Source organism: Aotus nancymaae, unplaced genomic scaffold (assembly GCF_030222135.1).
Source record: "Aotus nancymaae isolate 86718 unplaced genomic scaffold, 86718_ANA_hifiasm-v0.15.2.pri h1tg000004l, whole genome shotgun sequence".
Taxonomy (NCBI): Eukaryota; Metazoa; Chordata; class Mammalia; order Primates; family Aotidae; genus Aotus; species Aotus nancymaae.
In genome coordinates, this window is record NW_026988415.1 from 53,957,158 (window position 1) to 53,975,171 (window position 18,014).

Genomic DNA, 18,014 nt, shown 5'->3' on the forward strand with positions numbered 1-18,014 from the left:
GAGTTCATGGCTTGAATATGATTAGAAAAGTATCCATTATTAACACCAAATTGTTTAAGGTATGCGAGATGTGGTATTATGTGTATTGTATCGCTTATGTCATTTGGTCCTCAAAATTATCAAATGAGGTTGGTAGTATTCTTACATACATTATACAGAGGAGGAAATTTGATAGAGCGTGAGTATGTAACTTCCTCAAGTCACAACCACCCATCATTCCATAATATATATTACTTTGTAGGAAATGTTAGGGGCAATAACAGAATGAATATAGAATATAATTTGCATGCATTGAAAATTGCTCAGACACAACAAACCATTATTGTCTCTTAAAATTCTTCAGATATATGTTCACTTACACCTCGTGGCAGAGACCAGAGTTGACTTCCATAATATGTAGCCAAAGCCCTTCTCCAATACCTGCTTATTTTACTCATGCACAAGTTGGAGAAGTGGAATTCTCCATAATATGTAGCCAAAGCCCTTCTCCAATACCTGCTTATTTTACTCATGCACAAGTTGGAGAAGTGGAATTCAGTGACTAAGCTCAAAAACCAACCTATTGCCTATTCCTCAAAGTCCTTCTGAAACTCTGCTAGAACAGTTCCAAAATTATGTAAGCAGGAATGAGGCAAGTTGCAATCTATTTAAACTCCTACTACCTAATCTTTCCTTAAAAGTCAAACTTTTCAGAAAAGAATAATGATTCTATCTCCATACATAAAACTTTAAGATAAATAACAAACAGGAGGATATTCTTATTATACATCAAAGCTTGAAGATGCAGTAAGGCTAAGTGTCTTGTATAATTTTTTCTGATTTAGCAATCAGAGGAGATTAGAGTGAAATTTTTACTCTACATTTCTATGTGATCCAGTGAAAGACTTAACTTCCTTATATAGATTATTTGAATATAAGTGGGGATAGAATGAAAATTTATTCATTTTTTTATTTCACAGGAGACATAATACACATGATCATAATTTGCCCTTACCAGACTAAAGCTTCCAAATATTCTTACATGTCTTTGAAAGTCCAAAGTATGCATTTCTATTTTTACTATTTGTCACCATTCTCAGTAGATAGATAATGTTGAAAGAAACTTTCAATTTTCTTTCATGTTGAAAGAAAATACTATATATAAGTATTTTTGAATCTGTTGCTATCTCTTTTCATAACTTTTGATTCCTGTGAGGGTGGAAAAATGGTTTTGTGAGGTTTTGCTTTAAGTATTGATGAGAGTAGGCTACGTCAATTACAAAATATACAGTTATCACATGACATTGGTAAATTTTATAAAATTTATTTTATCCAGAAGAATTATGCTTTTAATATTAAATGGTGAAACTTTAGTGAAGTCTTCTTATATTCTGTCACTATCACCATTGCGCAGATCTCATTCCAATCATCTTGTTGAAAATAAGATACTAATTCGACTCAAATGAATTACTCAGTCCTATTTACCATTTTGAAAATGATGACCCAAACTAGGAAACTTTTTAAATTCTACAAAGAAACTTGAAAATGTGAGTCACTTTGATTTTCTTGTTAGATTTTATCCAGAAGACAAAGCTTCGCTTATTGTCTTCTGTTTTCCTGATTGCAATCTCATTTCACTTGCCCTTCAGAAAACACATTTGCAGTGACCTCCAGCTTGTTAAATATTCAGCAGAAAGTTTATGGACTTTCCCATAACCTTGATTAAAAGCCTTCTGGGAAACTAAATGCTGAAAGAAGAACTTTATTTGAAAAGCAACTTGAGTGCTCCATGCTGATTTCTGTTTCACTAATAGTATATATAATCAGCAGTCACTGACTTAAAATGAGGACAGAGGTAAAATATTGAAAAGCAATCTTTCTCTTTTCATGAGTTACTGTAGTAGCAGATTAAATGAGATATTTACAACTTGATTTAGCAGAAAGAAGAGATTTATTTTTAAAGCCACAGGAGATATGTATAAAGTGACCTGCAGATTCACATTCTACACACACACACACACACACACACACACACACACACAAAAGCCAAGTAAATGCCCTGACACATGTCACAGAATACACATATAAACAGATATGCCACACACATAGCAACAACACGTGAAACAACTCAGGATGTTTTGAACCAAAATAACTAGGAGATTTGAATATTTTAAAGTTGAAGATCTAGGTAGAAATTAATCATTAAGACTGATATAAGATGAGCTTCTTATATTTTATTAGTGATTTACGGTTTATCATTTATCTGTTTTATTCTGAAAGTTCTATGTTCCTTTTTTTTTTTTTTTTTTTTCACCAATACCATGTTGTTTTGGTTACTGGATCTCTGTAGTATAGTTTGAATTCAGGTAGTGTGATGATTCCTGCTTTGTTCTTTTCGTTTAAGGTTTACATTGGCTATTCGGGCTTTTTTTGGTTCTATATGAATTTAAAATAGCTTTTTCTAGTTATGCGAAGAATGTAACTGGTAGTTTGATAGGAATAGAATTGAATCTGTAAATTGCTTTGGGTAACATGGTCATTTTAATGATAGTGATTCTTCCTATCCATGAGCTTGGAATGTTTTCCATTTGTTCATGTCAACAAGGTCACAGAGTTATTGATAGAACCCAGACTATATATCAGGTCCTCTTCTTTCTAATCATACTCTTTCCACTGAATATACAATACCAAAGAGTCGTATATGTATTAATTTGATAACAGAATTAATCTTGAAAAACAGAAAGGAGTAAAGGACATCAGGGATTAATTCATGTATCCAGCTTAAGGCCATTTACTTTTTCACACAAATGACTATAACTCTTGAAAGTCATTTTTACATTTGCTTAAAGTAAAAATATAGATTAAAGGATGATATGAAGCATTATCGTTTGATCTATAGTAATTTTTTCAAAACTGCAAATTATTCCTTCAAGAACCCTCATGCTTGCCTAACACTATCTTCTTTAGATAATTACTTGCTATAAATCAGCACAGCCTGAAGTCTGATATGGCATTCAGCATTCCATATGTACAGAAGTTTCTTTACTAAGTTCAAGATACAACCCTTTAAACAAATTGCATTGATTTAAAATGTAGTCTTTGTGCTTCCTGTGCAATCTTCTAAATAAAAAGATGGCATATTGCCATGGGGTTACTAGCAATAAATCACCTTAAAATATCACAATAAAATGGCTTGGTCTCGTATAATACAGCCATTGTAAAGAAAATTATAAAAATATACTAAAAATTTGAAATGATACATTCTTATGATGAGGTAAAAGAAAATTGTGCTGCCATGCCTATACAAGAAAAAAATGTAATATTAAAAATGTTTTATTTCTGTGAAGATTTAGAATTATAAAAATGCCAATTATACTCATTATTCCCTCCTGTTGAGAGTAAGTTAGTTTGTTTCATCATCAATATATTCAATATTCCCCCACACCTTGAGGACGGATGTTTATTTGTACTTATTCCTATGTGACAATAAGCTTGATTATAAGTTAGCAATGACACATTATCAGTCTACTTCTAACATCTCAAAGAGTTGTCTGTAAATTTAAATATGAAAAAAGTAAAATTTTGACTATATTATTGCTGCTGCTATTGTAAGATATGAAACTATTCATCTGTCAGGAAACTTCAGATGGTTAATTTGAGAATGTTAAAATAATTTGAAATAAAGAAAATGATCAATACATTTTAAACTGAATGAAGTTTTAATTCAAATGAGCCACAATGTTCTTAACTTGGCTATCTTTGATTCCTACCATGAAATAGAAAAAGCTACATAGTGTGAGAGATGAAAACACACCTGCCTACGATTTCCTTAAGCATCTATATTCAGAAAACATCATGCATACTAAAAACATAGACATCCCTTCATTTTATGTCCATTAGACTCAAGGCACAAAACCTCTTAAAACAAACTGGGAGAAGGAGATTGCAAAGAAAATGAATGGTGATAATTTTAAAAGATGCAAGAGCATCTTTTAAATGAGCATCAGTCAATATTTCTTCACTCTTTGGAATTAAACTAGGATATATTAGTAAACAATGAGTTTTTTTAAAAAAATAAATAAAACTTACACATAATCAGCAGTTACCCAATTAAAGTTCCTATCATAGAATACATCCACATTGAATAGCTAAGCAAATATGTTTCCCAAAACTATGAGGACTTTAACAGGATGTTTGTTTTTTATGATGCAATAGGCATACACAAAAAACGAATTCTTCTGGATATTGGCAAAAGTAGTCAAATAAAACAGTCTAGCACCCCACATTCAATGGAAAACTTATCTGTCTCTTTTTCATCTACTTTCTGTAACTTTCTTAGATTCCTTTGTTCACCGTTCCAGTCTGATAATCATAGGCAAAAGTTGGCACTTCAACACCAGTAATGATCCAGAAGGATTCTTAATCTGCTTGAATGTAATAGATATCACAATGACTTCACCTGCAGAGATGTTTGTTGACTTGATTAGTTGACAGTGCAGCTGGTACTCTGCTTTGCTAGTGCCCTATTTGCCCTGTTAGTCTTCTTCTGATCAGTTTCCTAGAAATGAAGAGTTCATCTCTAGGTGATCATCTAAAATAAAAATGGCATTTATGTTCAACTAGATGACATGGGTGATGTATAAATAGAGTACATTGTTTTTCAAATAAAAATTATCGGAAAAAATAAGGCGTGCATTTTTGTGTGCATGTGCACATTTGTGTGTGTGGACAGACAGAAAGAAAGAAGGGAAAGTCTCTTTATTGAAGCATCAAGCAAGTATGCACTGACACTTTGAAACTTTCTATAATACTTTTCTGCACTTCACTATGAGACTTATCTCAAAGTCCCTATAATATAAACTCTAGTATGGTAAAATTTTATGTATCTTAAAATATAATGTGTTTGAGGCTTTAGGACAGACCTTCATGAGTTATTTTAATGCCTCAATTTATCATGGCCAATTGCTGCTCTGCTCTCCCTCATCTTTACCTGCATCAGTTGCTAAACACATTTGTCAGAACTTTGGTACCCAAAGTGTAGCCCCCACACCAACAGCATTCACATACCCTAGGGATTAGTTAGAAATGAACTCTCTGGTCCCTATACCCAACTGCTGAGTTTGCATTTTAATAAAATTTCTAGGTGGTCTGTATGCATGTGAAACTGAAAAGTACTGTGTGAGAATATGATTACCTTATAAAATATTTTTAAATGATGTAAATATACGTATATATTCAGACAAATGCATGTACTTATATTCATTTAATACAACAATGCTACAAAGCAGCTGCTTTTATTATTCCCATTTTAAAGATGCAGAAAACTGAGGCACAGGAAGCCCGAATGTCTTGTCAAATGTCATTCTACTAGGAAGGAGCAGACTTGAGGTTCTAGTCTAGGCAATCTGGCCCAATTCCAATAGAATGCTTCTCTTCATAATGAATTATTTAATCATATGTATTTTTCTAGCCACTAAGGTGTGTATTGTAGATAAGAGATTAAGAAAGAAAGAAATAGAAGAGAATTAAACATATCTGCATCTCTTATATCTTAATGTATTTTTAAAAATCTTATGACTGTTAAAATTCTCTGATTTCAAAAAAATCTTTCTGGGAGTAGACAAACAAAGAAATTCAAGGTCTTTTGAAAACAAGGTCTCTGAAGGTCAACTTTTCTTTTCTTTCTGCAAAAATAGTACTGCTGAAGCAGCTCTGAAAGTTCAGTTTCAAGCGTATGATAAATTTCACTTACGCAGCGGTCCAATTCTCTGCCCTGAAAGCAGTCTGTTTTTACCCTATATTGCATGCTAACGCATAGACAGATTCACTTCAGACTGTTGGGCATTATGGGATATTTCTAGATGAAAGATTTTTTTTCACTTAGCCACAGTTCATATCCTTTGATACCCTGAGGGGACAGTCCAAAAAGTTACATTGGTATTGAATTGGGCTCAGTGTGTTTAAGATATTTCCTCATGATATTTGGATTTCAGATATTATATTTCAGAAGTTAAGCTGTTCTGCAAAAATGTAATGGCTAGTTATTTCAGAAGGGAAGACTTAATAGCTCAATACTATGGCACTTTTAATTGGAATTTCAATATTTGGATTTAATTTGGGTCGAATCCTAAAACTCCAATTTTCTACTTGAAGAAAATCAGATATTTGTGTGACATTTTTCAATATATCCTGTTCTGCCCAATTCAATTCATAATCAACTGGGAGGAGGCACGAGAAAACATTACTACTGCAAAATTTGCAATGAATTTAAACTAGTAAAAGTAGCTTTTATAGAAGATTTATCTGAACAACAACCAAAAAATAAAAAAAAATGAAAGCCACACACACACACACACACACACAAACAGCTGAATCAAAACCATGATTCATCCAAAAACTAAGAAGGCCTTTGGTACATTCATATATCAAAAATATCTCTAATGAGTACTCTGTCCTTGTCACTACAGTCCCAATTAGGCAAAGAATCCCTGAATTCCTTGTTAATATTTAACTTAGTCTTTAAAAACCAGATTAATTAGCTACATTCTTTAAAAGAATGTAGAAGATACGCATGTACGTCTGTAAAATTGACTCCTCCCTCAAATCAAATTTAAGAGGTATTTATGCAATATGAGGACACACATTTTCCAAAGAGACAGGCAGAGTACAGTTAAATGGAAAGATCAGTTAGCAAAAATGTCAAGTTCAGTTTTAGATTAAGTTACATGCATAAATCTAAGGAAATCACAGTCTAACCTCAACCCTGGAAAACTACACCATTAAAATAAAAATTATAGTCAGCCAAGTGAACCTTGCCATGCACTATTGATAAGTGAAAGTGTAGGAGAATATTTTAAATGTTAATTAAAACTCACTTTTTTTTACATGCTTCAGTAATTTTGTCCTATAAAACTAATGGCATTTTCAAGATCATCAAGTTTTCTTCTCAAAATATTTTTATTTTTACATGACTTTCTTAATCTAGAGCATCAATTTCTATGTTGTCATTTATTAGTATAAATAAAAGCTAACTAACTTTATATGTATGACAAACTTCATATAACTTAATGATTTGAGCAGAGGAGTTGTACTCTGCTCAGTCCATTAGAACTAGAACTAGAAAATAAAGCAGGATTACTTTTTTTTTTTTTTTAAGACAGAGTCTTTCTGTCACCCAGGCTGGAGTGCAATGGTGCCATCTTGGCTCACTGCAACCTCCCCTTCCCGAGTTCAAGCGATTCTCCCACCTCAGCTTCCCAAGTAGCTGGGATTATAGGCACCCACCATCATGCCTGGCTAATTTTTGTATTTTTTGTAGAGACGGGGTTTCATCATGTTGGCCAGCCTGTTCTTAAACTCCTGAAATCAGGTGATCTGCCCGTCTCGGCCTCCCAAAGTGCTGGGATTCCAGGCATGAACCACTACACCTGGCTGAAAGCAGGGTAACTTTTATAGGAAGTTACCCTGCTTTCATCTCAAGTTCTAATCATTGTCCAAAAAGGACTATTATAATAGGGTTTACCCAAAACATTTTGATATATGGCACACTAATCAATTCCCTATTAACTGAGACTTCATTCTTCCAGAAAGCATAGACTCACACAGGAATTTCATATAGAGGAAGTGCTGAGTTTACAACAGAATGCATGACGGATATATTCACATATTCTGTGTTTCTCCTGGAGATTCTGTTTACATGTTTCATCATATTCAAAGGAAATTTACCTTCTAAAATTCAGTTTTTAAGTCCAAGTTGCTCTAGAAGTAATCATACACACACATAAACATAATTTGACTACATTAGATAAGCATAGTGAAGAGTGGCAAATTTTCCTGATCATTATCATTCAGCATGTTTACAATTTTTCCTGCAAGACTTTCACTGGTTAGCACTAACAGTAATTTTAGAAATCAGCAGTCTATATTGCTCCAAATGCCCTTTCAGGGCATTTTTAAAATGAGAAACTTTTTTTAAAAAAAAGGGTCTCATCACATATATAAAAAGTTTTCAATTTGGATATATTATAACATTCCTCTTAGGTGACGATAATGCTAAATTTTATACTACTTTTCCCCCATGAGTTGTTTCATTTACATTTCAAAAGTAACTGCTTACCAACATCAGTGACTCTTATTTTAGAACACGATAAATGATAAACATCAAATCTTAATTTAGAACATTAAGTTGTTGCTTAAAAGGGCCAAATCTCAGTTATTTCATTTGCATAATGAGGGAGCTGGACTAAATAAATAGCACTCAAGGTCCCTTAGAGCTCTAAAATTTAAAGACAATATCAAAGGTAACCACCTGCACATGTAAATTCTGGGATTTTGATAGTTACAAAATTATGATCCTAGAAGGGGCACTAGACATTCTTATAATCCCTTCATTATATAGATTAAGAAAAAGAGACACAGACCTTGGATAGGTTAAAAGACCTACCCAAGTTCACAGACCTAGTTAATTTCAGTAAAAGGATTAGAGTCCTGTAATATGTAAAGTGATTGCCTAAAATGAATTATCTACAATGGTCTGTGGTGAAAAGGTTTCACAAACAGTGATTACAAAATGAATTACTGCAATAAAAATTCTTACTCAACATTCAAATATTTTTAACATATAATTAAATAGATACTCCAAAATAGTATTTTTTTTTTGAGACGGAGTTTTCGCTCTTGTTACCCAGGCTGGAGTGCAATGGCGCGATCTCCGCTCACCGCAACCTCCGCCTCCTGGGTTCAAGCAATTCTCCTGCCTCAGCCTCCTGAGTAGCTGGGATTACAGGCACGCACCACTATGCCCAGCTAATTTTTTGTATATTTAGTAGAGACGGGGTTTCACCATGTTGACCAGGATGGTCTCGATCTCTTGACCTCGTGATCCACCCGCCTCGGCCTCCCAAAGTGCTGGGATTACAGGCTTGAGCCACCGCGCCCGGCCCAAAACAGTATTTTAAATTACCAACTTTCTCAGAGCCTTTGAGGTCTATAAAAATTGCAAGAGGAGAATTTTATAAGAAAAAAATAAACTTTTAATGGCTAATTTCATATACACTATTCAGAAAAAGGTTTTTTAGGTAACATACGAACATTTCCAATATAAGATTGATTTAAAAAAAAAGAAGTGCCAGATGAAGACCACGTACCTAGTGGAACTGGGACAACAATTTCTAAGATTATTGATTAAGACAGACAAAGAATTGGCTAAGCAAACACTGTCATCTCTATTCTAGTCTCTACTGAGCATCTTCAACATTCAATAATGTAAATTTAAAAACAGGAGAAATCATGGTAAGACAGATGGTCTACAGTTATTCATTTTTTAATGACTTCTTTGATATATTCACTAGTTGTTGAATGTTCTGTTGATGCAAACAATTATGAAAGATGCAAGTTACTGGACAATTTTAAAATTGTCATGGAGATTAAAAATGTTGCTATAATACTCCTCATTCATTAAAATGTATAAATCATTTTAAAGTAAGAAGTTGGTGTGTGGCTAACACTACCGAAATTCCAAGTCACCCAAATGCTACACCTTGAATGACTGATTATACTGACTTTCAAAGAACTACAAAAAATAACAAATGGCAAACAGTCTGTCTTATAGGCAAAGAAAAGTGCGAAGCAAGAGTACGACTAAAAAAAAAGCAGAAGAAAAAAGGTTGTCATAAAATGAATTGCCTCATGGCTCATGAATTACAGAAACACAAACATCAAATGACCTTTATTATATGGCGTAGGTAGCTTAATAAAAATTTAGAAGCAAGAGGTTTATTGTGAAGAGAAAGCCACCTATTCTCTGTCACTTTAGGTGATTATTCAAGCTTATTGACATTCCCGACCTTATGGCATTGGCTTTCAATTGGCAGCTTGTGCCAATCTCCCAGTGCTTATCATTTTCAAACAGAAAAGACAAGAGATTGCTTTACTTATAGTGCACTGCTTTTGAGAGAGAAATCTCTATCTAATCCATATTAGATTTAAGATATTAAAGATACACTCATTTTAGAGACTGTCACCCAAATAAAATCCTGTAAATGTCTTCAGGTCTCCAACTTTAAAAATATACTTCTCATTTTGATTCATGACTTCTATGACTTTTTAAAGGTTATCTCTAGCATAAAGGATTAGTTGGCCAGGCGAGGTGGCTCACACCTGTAATCCCAGCACTTTGGGAGGCTGAGGCAGGCAGATCACCTGAGGTCAGGAGTTCGAGACCAGCCTGACCAATATGGTGAAACCCCATCTCTACTAAAAATACAAAAATCTGCTAGGTGTGGTGGCGGGCGCCTGTAGTACCAGTTACTCAGGAGGCTCAGACAGGAGAATTGCTTGAACCCGGGAGGTGGAGGTTGCAGTGAGCTGAGATCATGCCACTGCATTCCAGCCTGGGCGACAGAGCAAGACTCTGTCTCAAAAAAAAAAAGCCTTTGTTGCCTTCATAAAGACTATATACTACAAATTAGCAGTCATTTTTCAATTGGTCTACATTGTGATTGCATCTCTTATATAGAGAAGTTGAATATGATAGGATGGCATCATCAGATGTGTTTTACCTATTTTCTTATTATCATGTATTTATAAACTTTCATAAGCTTCAATAGAGAAAGATTTACTTTTCAAAAGCATGTCAGTTTAAATGGTAAAATTAATATACATCATAGAGCATCTGTTACTAGATCACTGTTTATTCCTGCCTAAGCACATTTATTATACAAACTACTATCACTATCAGGTATACCTTATTGTCTCTAAAACAATGGCAAATGACAGAACTCTTAGGTGAAACCATTCTTTATAATCTATTTATACATAGATACTTTTGTAACACTATTTACATAACACTGAGGGACTAAAATAAACTGACAAACATAGAAAGTACCAATTATCACAATAATATTTCATTTGAAAAAGAATAAAAGTGACTTTGATATTATTGTTACCTTAAAAATATTAATAGATGTAAATGAAATTTTTAAAATTTCAATAGCAGCATAAAGTATATATTATTTTCTGTTGGCAAGACGAGGAAATAGAGCATGCATTTGTCCTATATTTCCAGAACCGAGGGCCATGGAGTCCAACCTCTTTTTCCCAATAGACTATAACTGATATCATTGATAATGATAATATCACTCCATGGAAACATTGATTGATTAATTTTTCAAAACACATGACATTAAGCTTGCTGAACTGATTTAAATTATTTTACTCCCCCCTCTCTACCATGGACTGACACTATTATATAGGCTAAGAATGAACACAGTTTTAAGAAATAATCTGAAAACTACATATCCCGCAGAGACACAAATGGCCTTATTACATAATTAACCTCTGAAGGGAGCATAACTTCGTTTTCTTAAGGGGAATGTATTTCCTATTTGTTTCATGTAAAAATATTAACAAAATGATGGCATTCACTTTTCTTTTGATTGCAATACATGAATTGATATGTGACTTTCCTCAAAAATGCATTTTAAAGAAATATTAGAGAGCCTATGGAGTCAAACTTTCCTGGGCATATAGCAGCAAAAACAAAACAGAACAAAACACTTAATTAACAGTTATATGGATAACATTAGCTCAACTGTGGATTCAGATGATTTTCTGCCACATCAGAAGAGTTACTGGTCTCTTAAGTATACTAACCAATACTACTCCTTTTTTCTATAATTGAGTCATATTTTCTCCTTGAATTTTTTAGATAAATAATTAGATCACTGCTTTCCCCAAGGTACTAGTATATCAATATTTTCCAGGAAAAAAATATTTGCATGGCTTTATTTTGCTTTTAGACCACTCACTCCTAATATTTTAAATTATGAAATGCTGAGTTTTAATGACCCATTACTAGGTGATTCTTTTAAAGTTTCACAGTTTTTGGTTTTGATTTTTTAATTTCAGTTGCCTACCTTTAGAATTAGATATTTAAATAATGAAATGTTTGAACACTTACTAGTAATTACCCTAGTGTTATTCATGTCAATACTCTTAGCAGATCAAGAGAAAATTTGGCATTTCTCTGTGTAGAAATTCATTCTAGTCAATCAAATTGGTCTCCCACTTTTTATACCAATTTATTAGATTACTAGTAGAAGATCAATCAAAGTGCCTTGCCAGGGAAAGATTAATTACTTCCTTGTGAATTAATTAGTAGTGTACTTGACTGCTAAGCAAATCTGATATGCTGAAATAAAAATGAATGTCAAACAGATGTGCTAACCTGAGATAAACTCTAGCAGACATTATTTTCTGTTAATAACAACGTATATTTATCTTTATTTTAATTATAGAAACTTTCTAGCCCTAAATGTTCTGGAAACTATATTTTCTTCTTTCATATCACAGAAATGACTATGGTGTACACAAACAAGCATTAAATTTTTTTGGAAAGTTGAAGAAATTTCACTCAAGTATTTCATTACTTTAGGATCAAATGTTATACACTACATTGGCCATAACATTTTCAGATAGAGTGACTTCATGTTCCAATGACCACATACAATGAAGAGGTTTTAAAAAATTCAGATGACATAACTTGTTCAGTTGAAGAAAATTAAAATACTGATATAAACGAATTCATTCTCCCCTTCATTTTAGGGGGATTTTCTCTGCAATTAAACTGATGTATGGCTAGTAAAGTGAAGACTGATTTGAGTTTCTTCAGCAACATTCTTTTTTTTTTGTTTTTTTTTTTTTGTTTTGAGACAGAGTTTCGCTCTTGTTATCCAGGCTGGAGTGCAATGGCGCGATCTCGGCTCACCGCAACCTCCGCCTCCTGGGTTCAGGCAATTCTCCTGCCTCAGCCTCCCGAGTAGCTGGGATTACGGGCACGCGACACCATGCCCAACTAATTTTTTGTATTTTTAGTAGAGACGGGGTTTCACCATGTTGACCAGGATGGTCTAGATCTCTTGACCTCGTGATCCACCCGCCTCGGCCTCCCAAAGTGCTGGGATTACAGGCGTGAGCCACCGCGCCCGGCCCCTCTTCAGCAACATTCTATTTCACCATTTCTATTCCAAAGAAGCATAGCTATTTTATCTCTTCAAATGAAGCTGGAAAATTATAATATACCAGCAGATCAGTATAAACTTAAAATATTAATAGTTAACCCTTTTAGATCCAACTTACTTATAGTGAAAGAGTAACAATACATTCTCTATTTGAAGACAAACACAAAAACCCTGGCTTCATATACATAGACTATTAAAAAATCTCAGAAGTTTAAGGTGGCAGACATTTGCTAATATTTCTGTATGTCTCAGAACTCAGTCTGAATTATAAAAACAGAATAGAGTTTCAGAAAAGAAATTGGAAAGCATTTTAAAATCATATCCTCATAAATCATATTTTACCTGAGGCTACTTAAAAATAAGCAGATAGGAACCTAGGACAATATGTAATGTGTTTACAGTAGTCCCTAAGAGGATCTCACTGTTCTCAAATCTCTGAGTTAACACTATACCTAGATATGTAAAATCCTCAAAAGTAGACTCACAACTTGTTCTTTAACAGGGCCACATGTGTCTCCATGAATATGTATACAGAAAATTCTTTGAAAATGTAGACATTATCTGTTCCAGTATCCACAATAATCCAGCAGCAACCAATAATGCTGTTTTTCAGTTGGGTTTCTGTTTTGTGTTTTTTGTTTGTTTATTTGTTTGCTTGTTTGTTTTTAACAAATGAGCTACCTTTATTTCTTTTTTTTCTTTTTTAATTTTTTTTTTCCTTTTTTGAGACAAGGTTTCACCATGTTGGTCAGACTGGTCTCGAACTCCTGACCTCAGGTAATCCACCCGCCTCAGCCTCCTATAGTGCTGGGATTACAGGCGTGAGCCACTGCGCCCAGCCAATTAGCTACCTTTAAAGAGCAGGGTTCACGCTACATAATTGGATGAGGCTGTGGTAGGAGGAAAGGTCTGGAATATAGGCTGTCATCCAAGGAAGACAGAGCTGTATGAACGGCATTAAGTGACCCTTAGTCCAGTGGCCACAGTAAAGAGATTGCAATTATAAAATTTAAAAATTACAGAGTCTTCAGATGAAATGAGACAGGATACTTTATTAAATTTGTCTCCTGAAAAAGTAATGATTGGCTTCAGTTTGTTTTCTTTATTTTAAAAAGTAAAGTTAATAGTCTTGGCAAAAGACTTAAGAGAATGAAACTGTGTAATTTCTTCATCTAAACAGCAGATTTTTATCAACCAGGGAACTATATTTTTAAAGCAGTATTAATAAATCCCTCTAGCAAATTTTACAGAAAACCCTTATTCACAAATGTCATATTTATGTCTGTTTTGTAAATTTACAAAGGATTTGCAGAACTATGTGCTATTTTTGGCAATTCACTAGCAAGAAAGAAAGCAGATTGAAGATGTAATACACTTCAAAACATGAAATGGGAACTGCATAAATTAATTCCATTGCTTAAGGACAGTATTTATTTCCTCTAACACTTTACATTCCTATTTGTGGTGCTATGAACTAACACTGCGCAGTTTATTGGCATCTGCTCCATATCACAAAGCTCATTATTGGTTACTATTTCAGAGTTATACCCTTTCTTTTTGAAGAATCAAAGTATCTTATCATCAGTGTTAGCCTAAAGAGATTACTGTGCTATGGCCGATTCTAAACCAGTTTTTTTTTTCTTTTTAATTAAAACCACACACACACACACACACACACACACACTCACACACTCACTGTTAAGCATTTCACTACTATGACACATTAAAACAATACAACTTCATTTCAAGTAAATTATTGTGCTTCTTGCACTTTTAGTAAGGCCTCAGACTGTCCCCAAATGGGACACCTAACCAAAATTTTCTTGGAACATGATTTAGGGGGAGGTTTCAAGTTTAGTAGGAGAACAGTTTGTTAGTATTATTCATAGCAAAAAATAACCTTTAAACATTCACTCAACAATATTGTTAGACTTGTAGAAAAATGGACATTCATTTTTAATTATCTCTACCCTTTGCATAAGTTTACTAAAATAATAAGCAGCAAAATATGTACTTTGCTTTACTATTATCATTGCCCATAGACATCTTAATTTTAAGATAAAATCAATTTAGCAAGTTTTAATGCAAAGTTTGTGAGTCCTTTATTCTGTAGAGTAATCATGGACAAGATATTTAATGGTCAAGATAATAGTGTCAATATAATTAGAAGAAAGAAATGTTTAGCTTCTAATAGAAACAAGTTTTTTTTTTAATAAGCCCCTAAGTATGTCAGCTAATACATTGATGCTACTAGCACTTACATCCTTAACTATAAACAAGATCAGCTTCTGTTAAGAACTCTGTGTTTGAACACTTTTTAAAACAACTACTTATTTCTAGATATAATTGGGATTTATAAAGCTATATTTAATGTTAAATGTTTTATAATTTCTAACACATACCAATTCTTCTCCTCTTATTTTCAACAATATTCTATTTGAGTCCCATTCAGTTAGAATTTTACTTCAGGGTTAGACGTGCACTTCGGATGCTTACGCTGAGCTTACTCTTTAATTGCTGCTATGCAATCCTCTATGAAAGAGGATTAGTAACACCTGTCGTGTGCAAATGAATCATCAACTCTTTGTAGTTTATAAAAATGATACTTATTTCATTTCTATATTCTTACCATTTAACAGGGCATGATAGACCTAAAACTAAAATAATAATTTATGAAGTAAACAAGATCAGTGGCACCCTTGCTTGATGTATATTTGTTACTTACTAGAGATTGGCTCTTAGTTCATTACACTAAGTAAATAAAATCACAACTATGTATTCCTACCAGGAGTCATTATGTTGTGCATATATACAAAGTAAATTAAAGATGGTTTAGTGACACAAAGTATAGGAGAATTTTTCATCCTCAGAACAAATGTTGATTATTTATTCCAAGTATAAAATTGAAAATAGAGATAGCAGATGTTTAGGACTGTCTGAACTTGCTGACTCAAATATCTCTAATATTTTTTGTATTGAAAATACCTATAATATACAGCATCTACATTTGTAGAGAGAAAACACTGATGCTATGTTGTCATTGGTTCGACATGTTTAGCCTTAGATTATATCATAATGTTTAACCAATCCATTTCCCTTATTTTTTGAAGTTTCAAAAATAGAGGATTAAAATACAAAGATAGGGAAGCCATTTTGTTCTAAAGCCTAGATGCTTTATTTGAATTATACATCCCTGCAATCCATAATGCTCAAAATAACCTTTCAAAATGTCCAGTTTATATTACTTATTTATGTTTATGTCAGGTATTTGGCCCATTTTTTTCTTCCTGGTTTATGGCTATGACTTTTCTCTCACATATATTATATGCTTTTTTGTACCTACGTACTTTTATGTATATAACATATATGGAGCAAATTGTAGCTACTTTCGATCTCGAAAGTCTTCTGAGAAATGTATACCTTATCAAATTTTGTATTTCCTGAAATTTTAAATCAGCAGGGTTGGTTGCTACATGTTCAAGATAATACATTTAATGAAGTTTTATTTAATATCAACTCTATAGTCCTTTTAAAGACTTCAACATCTTTGGAATTTACAAAACACAGATTTTGTGCCTTCTGTCTGAAGACAAAATGTGATGTGAATACCTTTCTAAACAGTAACATGGCTCAGGCATGTGATTTCAGTATGTTATTGAAAACCTCAGACACACTCTCCTACATTGGAGTCAGGATCTCTTATTTCCTCAGGAAGAAAATAACTGTCAATGTTTTTTATCTCTACTAAAAATAAAAATAAAATTAAGACAATAATTTTTGTATATTATAAAAAATTTATATCTCAATAAAAAAATGAACAAAATAAAATAAATTGGTTGTTTATATACAAATAAATATACAGGTATACATAAATGGGAAATTCTATCTATGCCTTAACAAAGTCACTATAATAAATTTCATTCAAAGTAGTTATGATCATACATTTCAAATATTATCAACTGCTGCATATATGCCATCCGTCTAATTCTGTATGTTTACCTTTTAAAAACTGTGTCACTGTTTCCAATAACATAACGAATTAGCCCATGTTATTATGGCTATGACTGCTTGAATTGCAAACACAGTAAACCCATTTATATTGAGGGACCAGAGAGGTATCACTTACTAGATTCAGGATCGGAGTTGCCATCCCCTTCAGTGCGATTGTTGGGTGTAGCATGATCAAAGTATTCCTCCTGAGGATAGCCAAGGGGCAGGGCATGGGATGTGCCCTGAAGGCTGCCTGCATCATGGTCTCCCAGTCCACCATCACTGCTATTTTCCTGAGAGCCTTCTGGCAGGTGAAATGTGACACGCCGCTGGGACTGAAAGGGAGAATGAAAATTACAGGATTTCAGATATGATCTGAATAATTGCTTAATGTCTGCAATTTAGAAAATGAATTATTTCGGCTATCTGCTAAAGACACATTAACATTATCTTGAGTTGTGGACAATTTCAGGCTTTTGTGATAAGCAATTCTGTGTTCAAATCGTCTTCACCTGAAGGTAGTGTTGCTTCCATTATATTTCAAAACAAGGCACAACCAGATGCAGAATGAAAGCCAATTTGCTCTAAAGTAAGAGAAGCTGGATTTATAGCATATTTGAACAAACTGGAAATGCCAATCATCATTTTAACATGTATTTATTTAGCTGTTATTTGACAATAACTTATTTTTGAATAATCAGTGTGGATAAATATAACCATACTGTTTTGCTGTATCTGTCAGTTGCTAGTGGGCTGAAAACGTAAATAATAACACACATTTATTCAATCATGTAGGCTTAGAAAACTGAAAGTACATCATCTTTAGAAAAATCTTAGGGACAGAATTTTGAATTGGAATTCATTTATTTTTTATTTATTTTATTTATTTATTTATTTAATTGCATTTTAGGTTTTGGGGTACATGTGAAGAACATGCAAGATTGTTGCATATAGAATTCATTTAAATTGATTTCACTTTCTAATAAAACAAAAATAATTACATATATGGATAACAGCTGATGGTAA

General features: G+C 33.2%; 1 protein-coding gene across 2 annotated transcripts in view; it reads right to left on the reverse strand.

Moving 5' to 3' along the window:
• PCDH11X (protocadherin 11 X-linked) overlaps nucleotides 1-18,014 on the reverse strand; it is an 826,171-nt gene that overhangs the window by 238,641 nt on the left and 569,516 nt on the right. For both annotated transcript variants that reach the window (XM_012464585.2, XM_012464595.2), the window contains exon 6: nucleotides 17,125-17,323. In XM_012464585.2, the coding sequence (XP_012320008.1) occupies nucleotides 17,125-17,323 (199 nt within the window). The remainder of the gene's footprint in view (nucleotides 1-17,124; nucleotides 17,324-18,014) is intronic.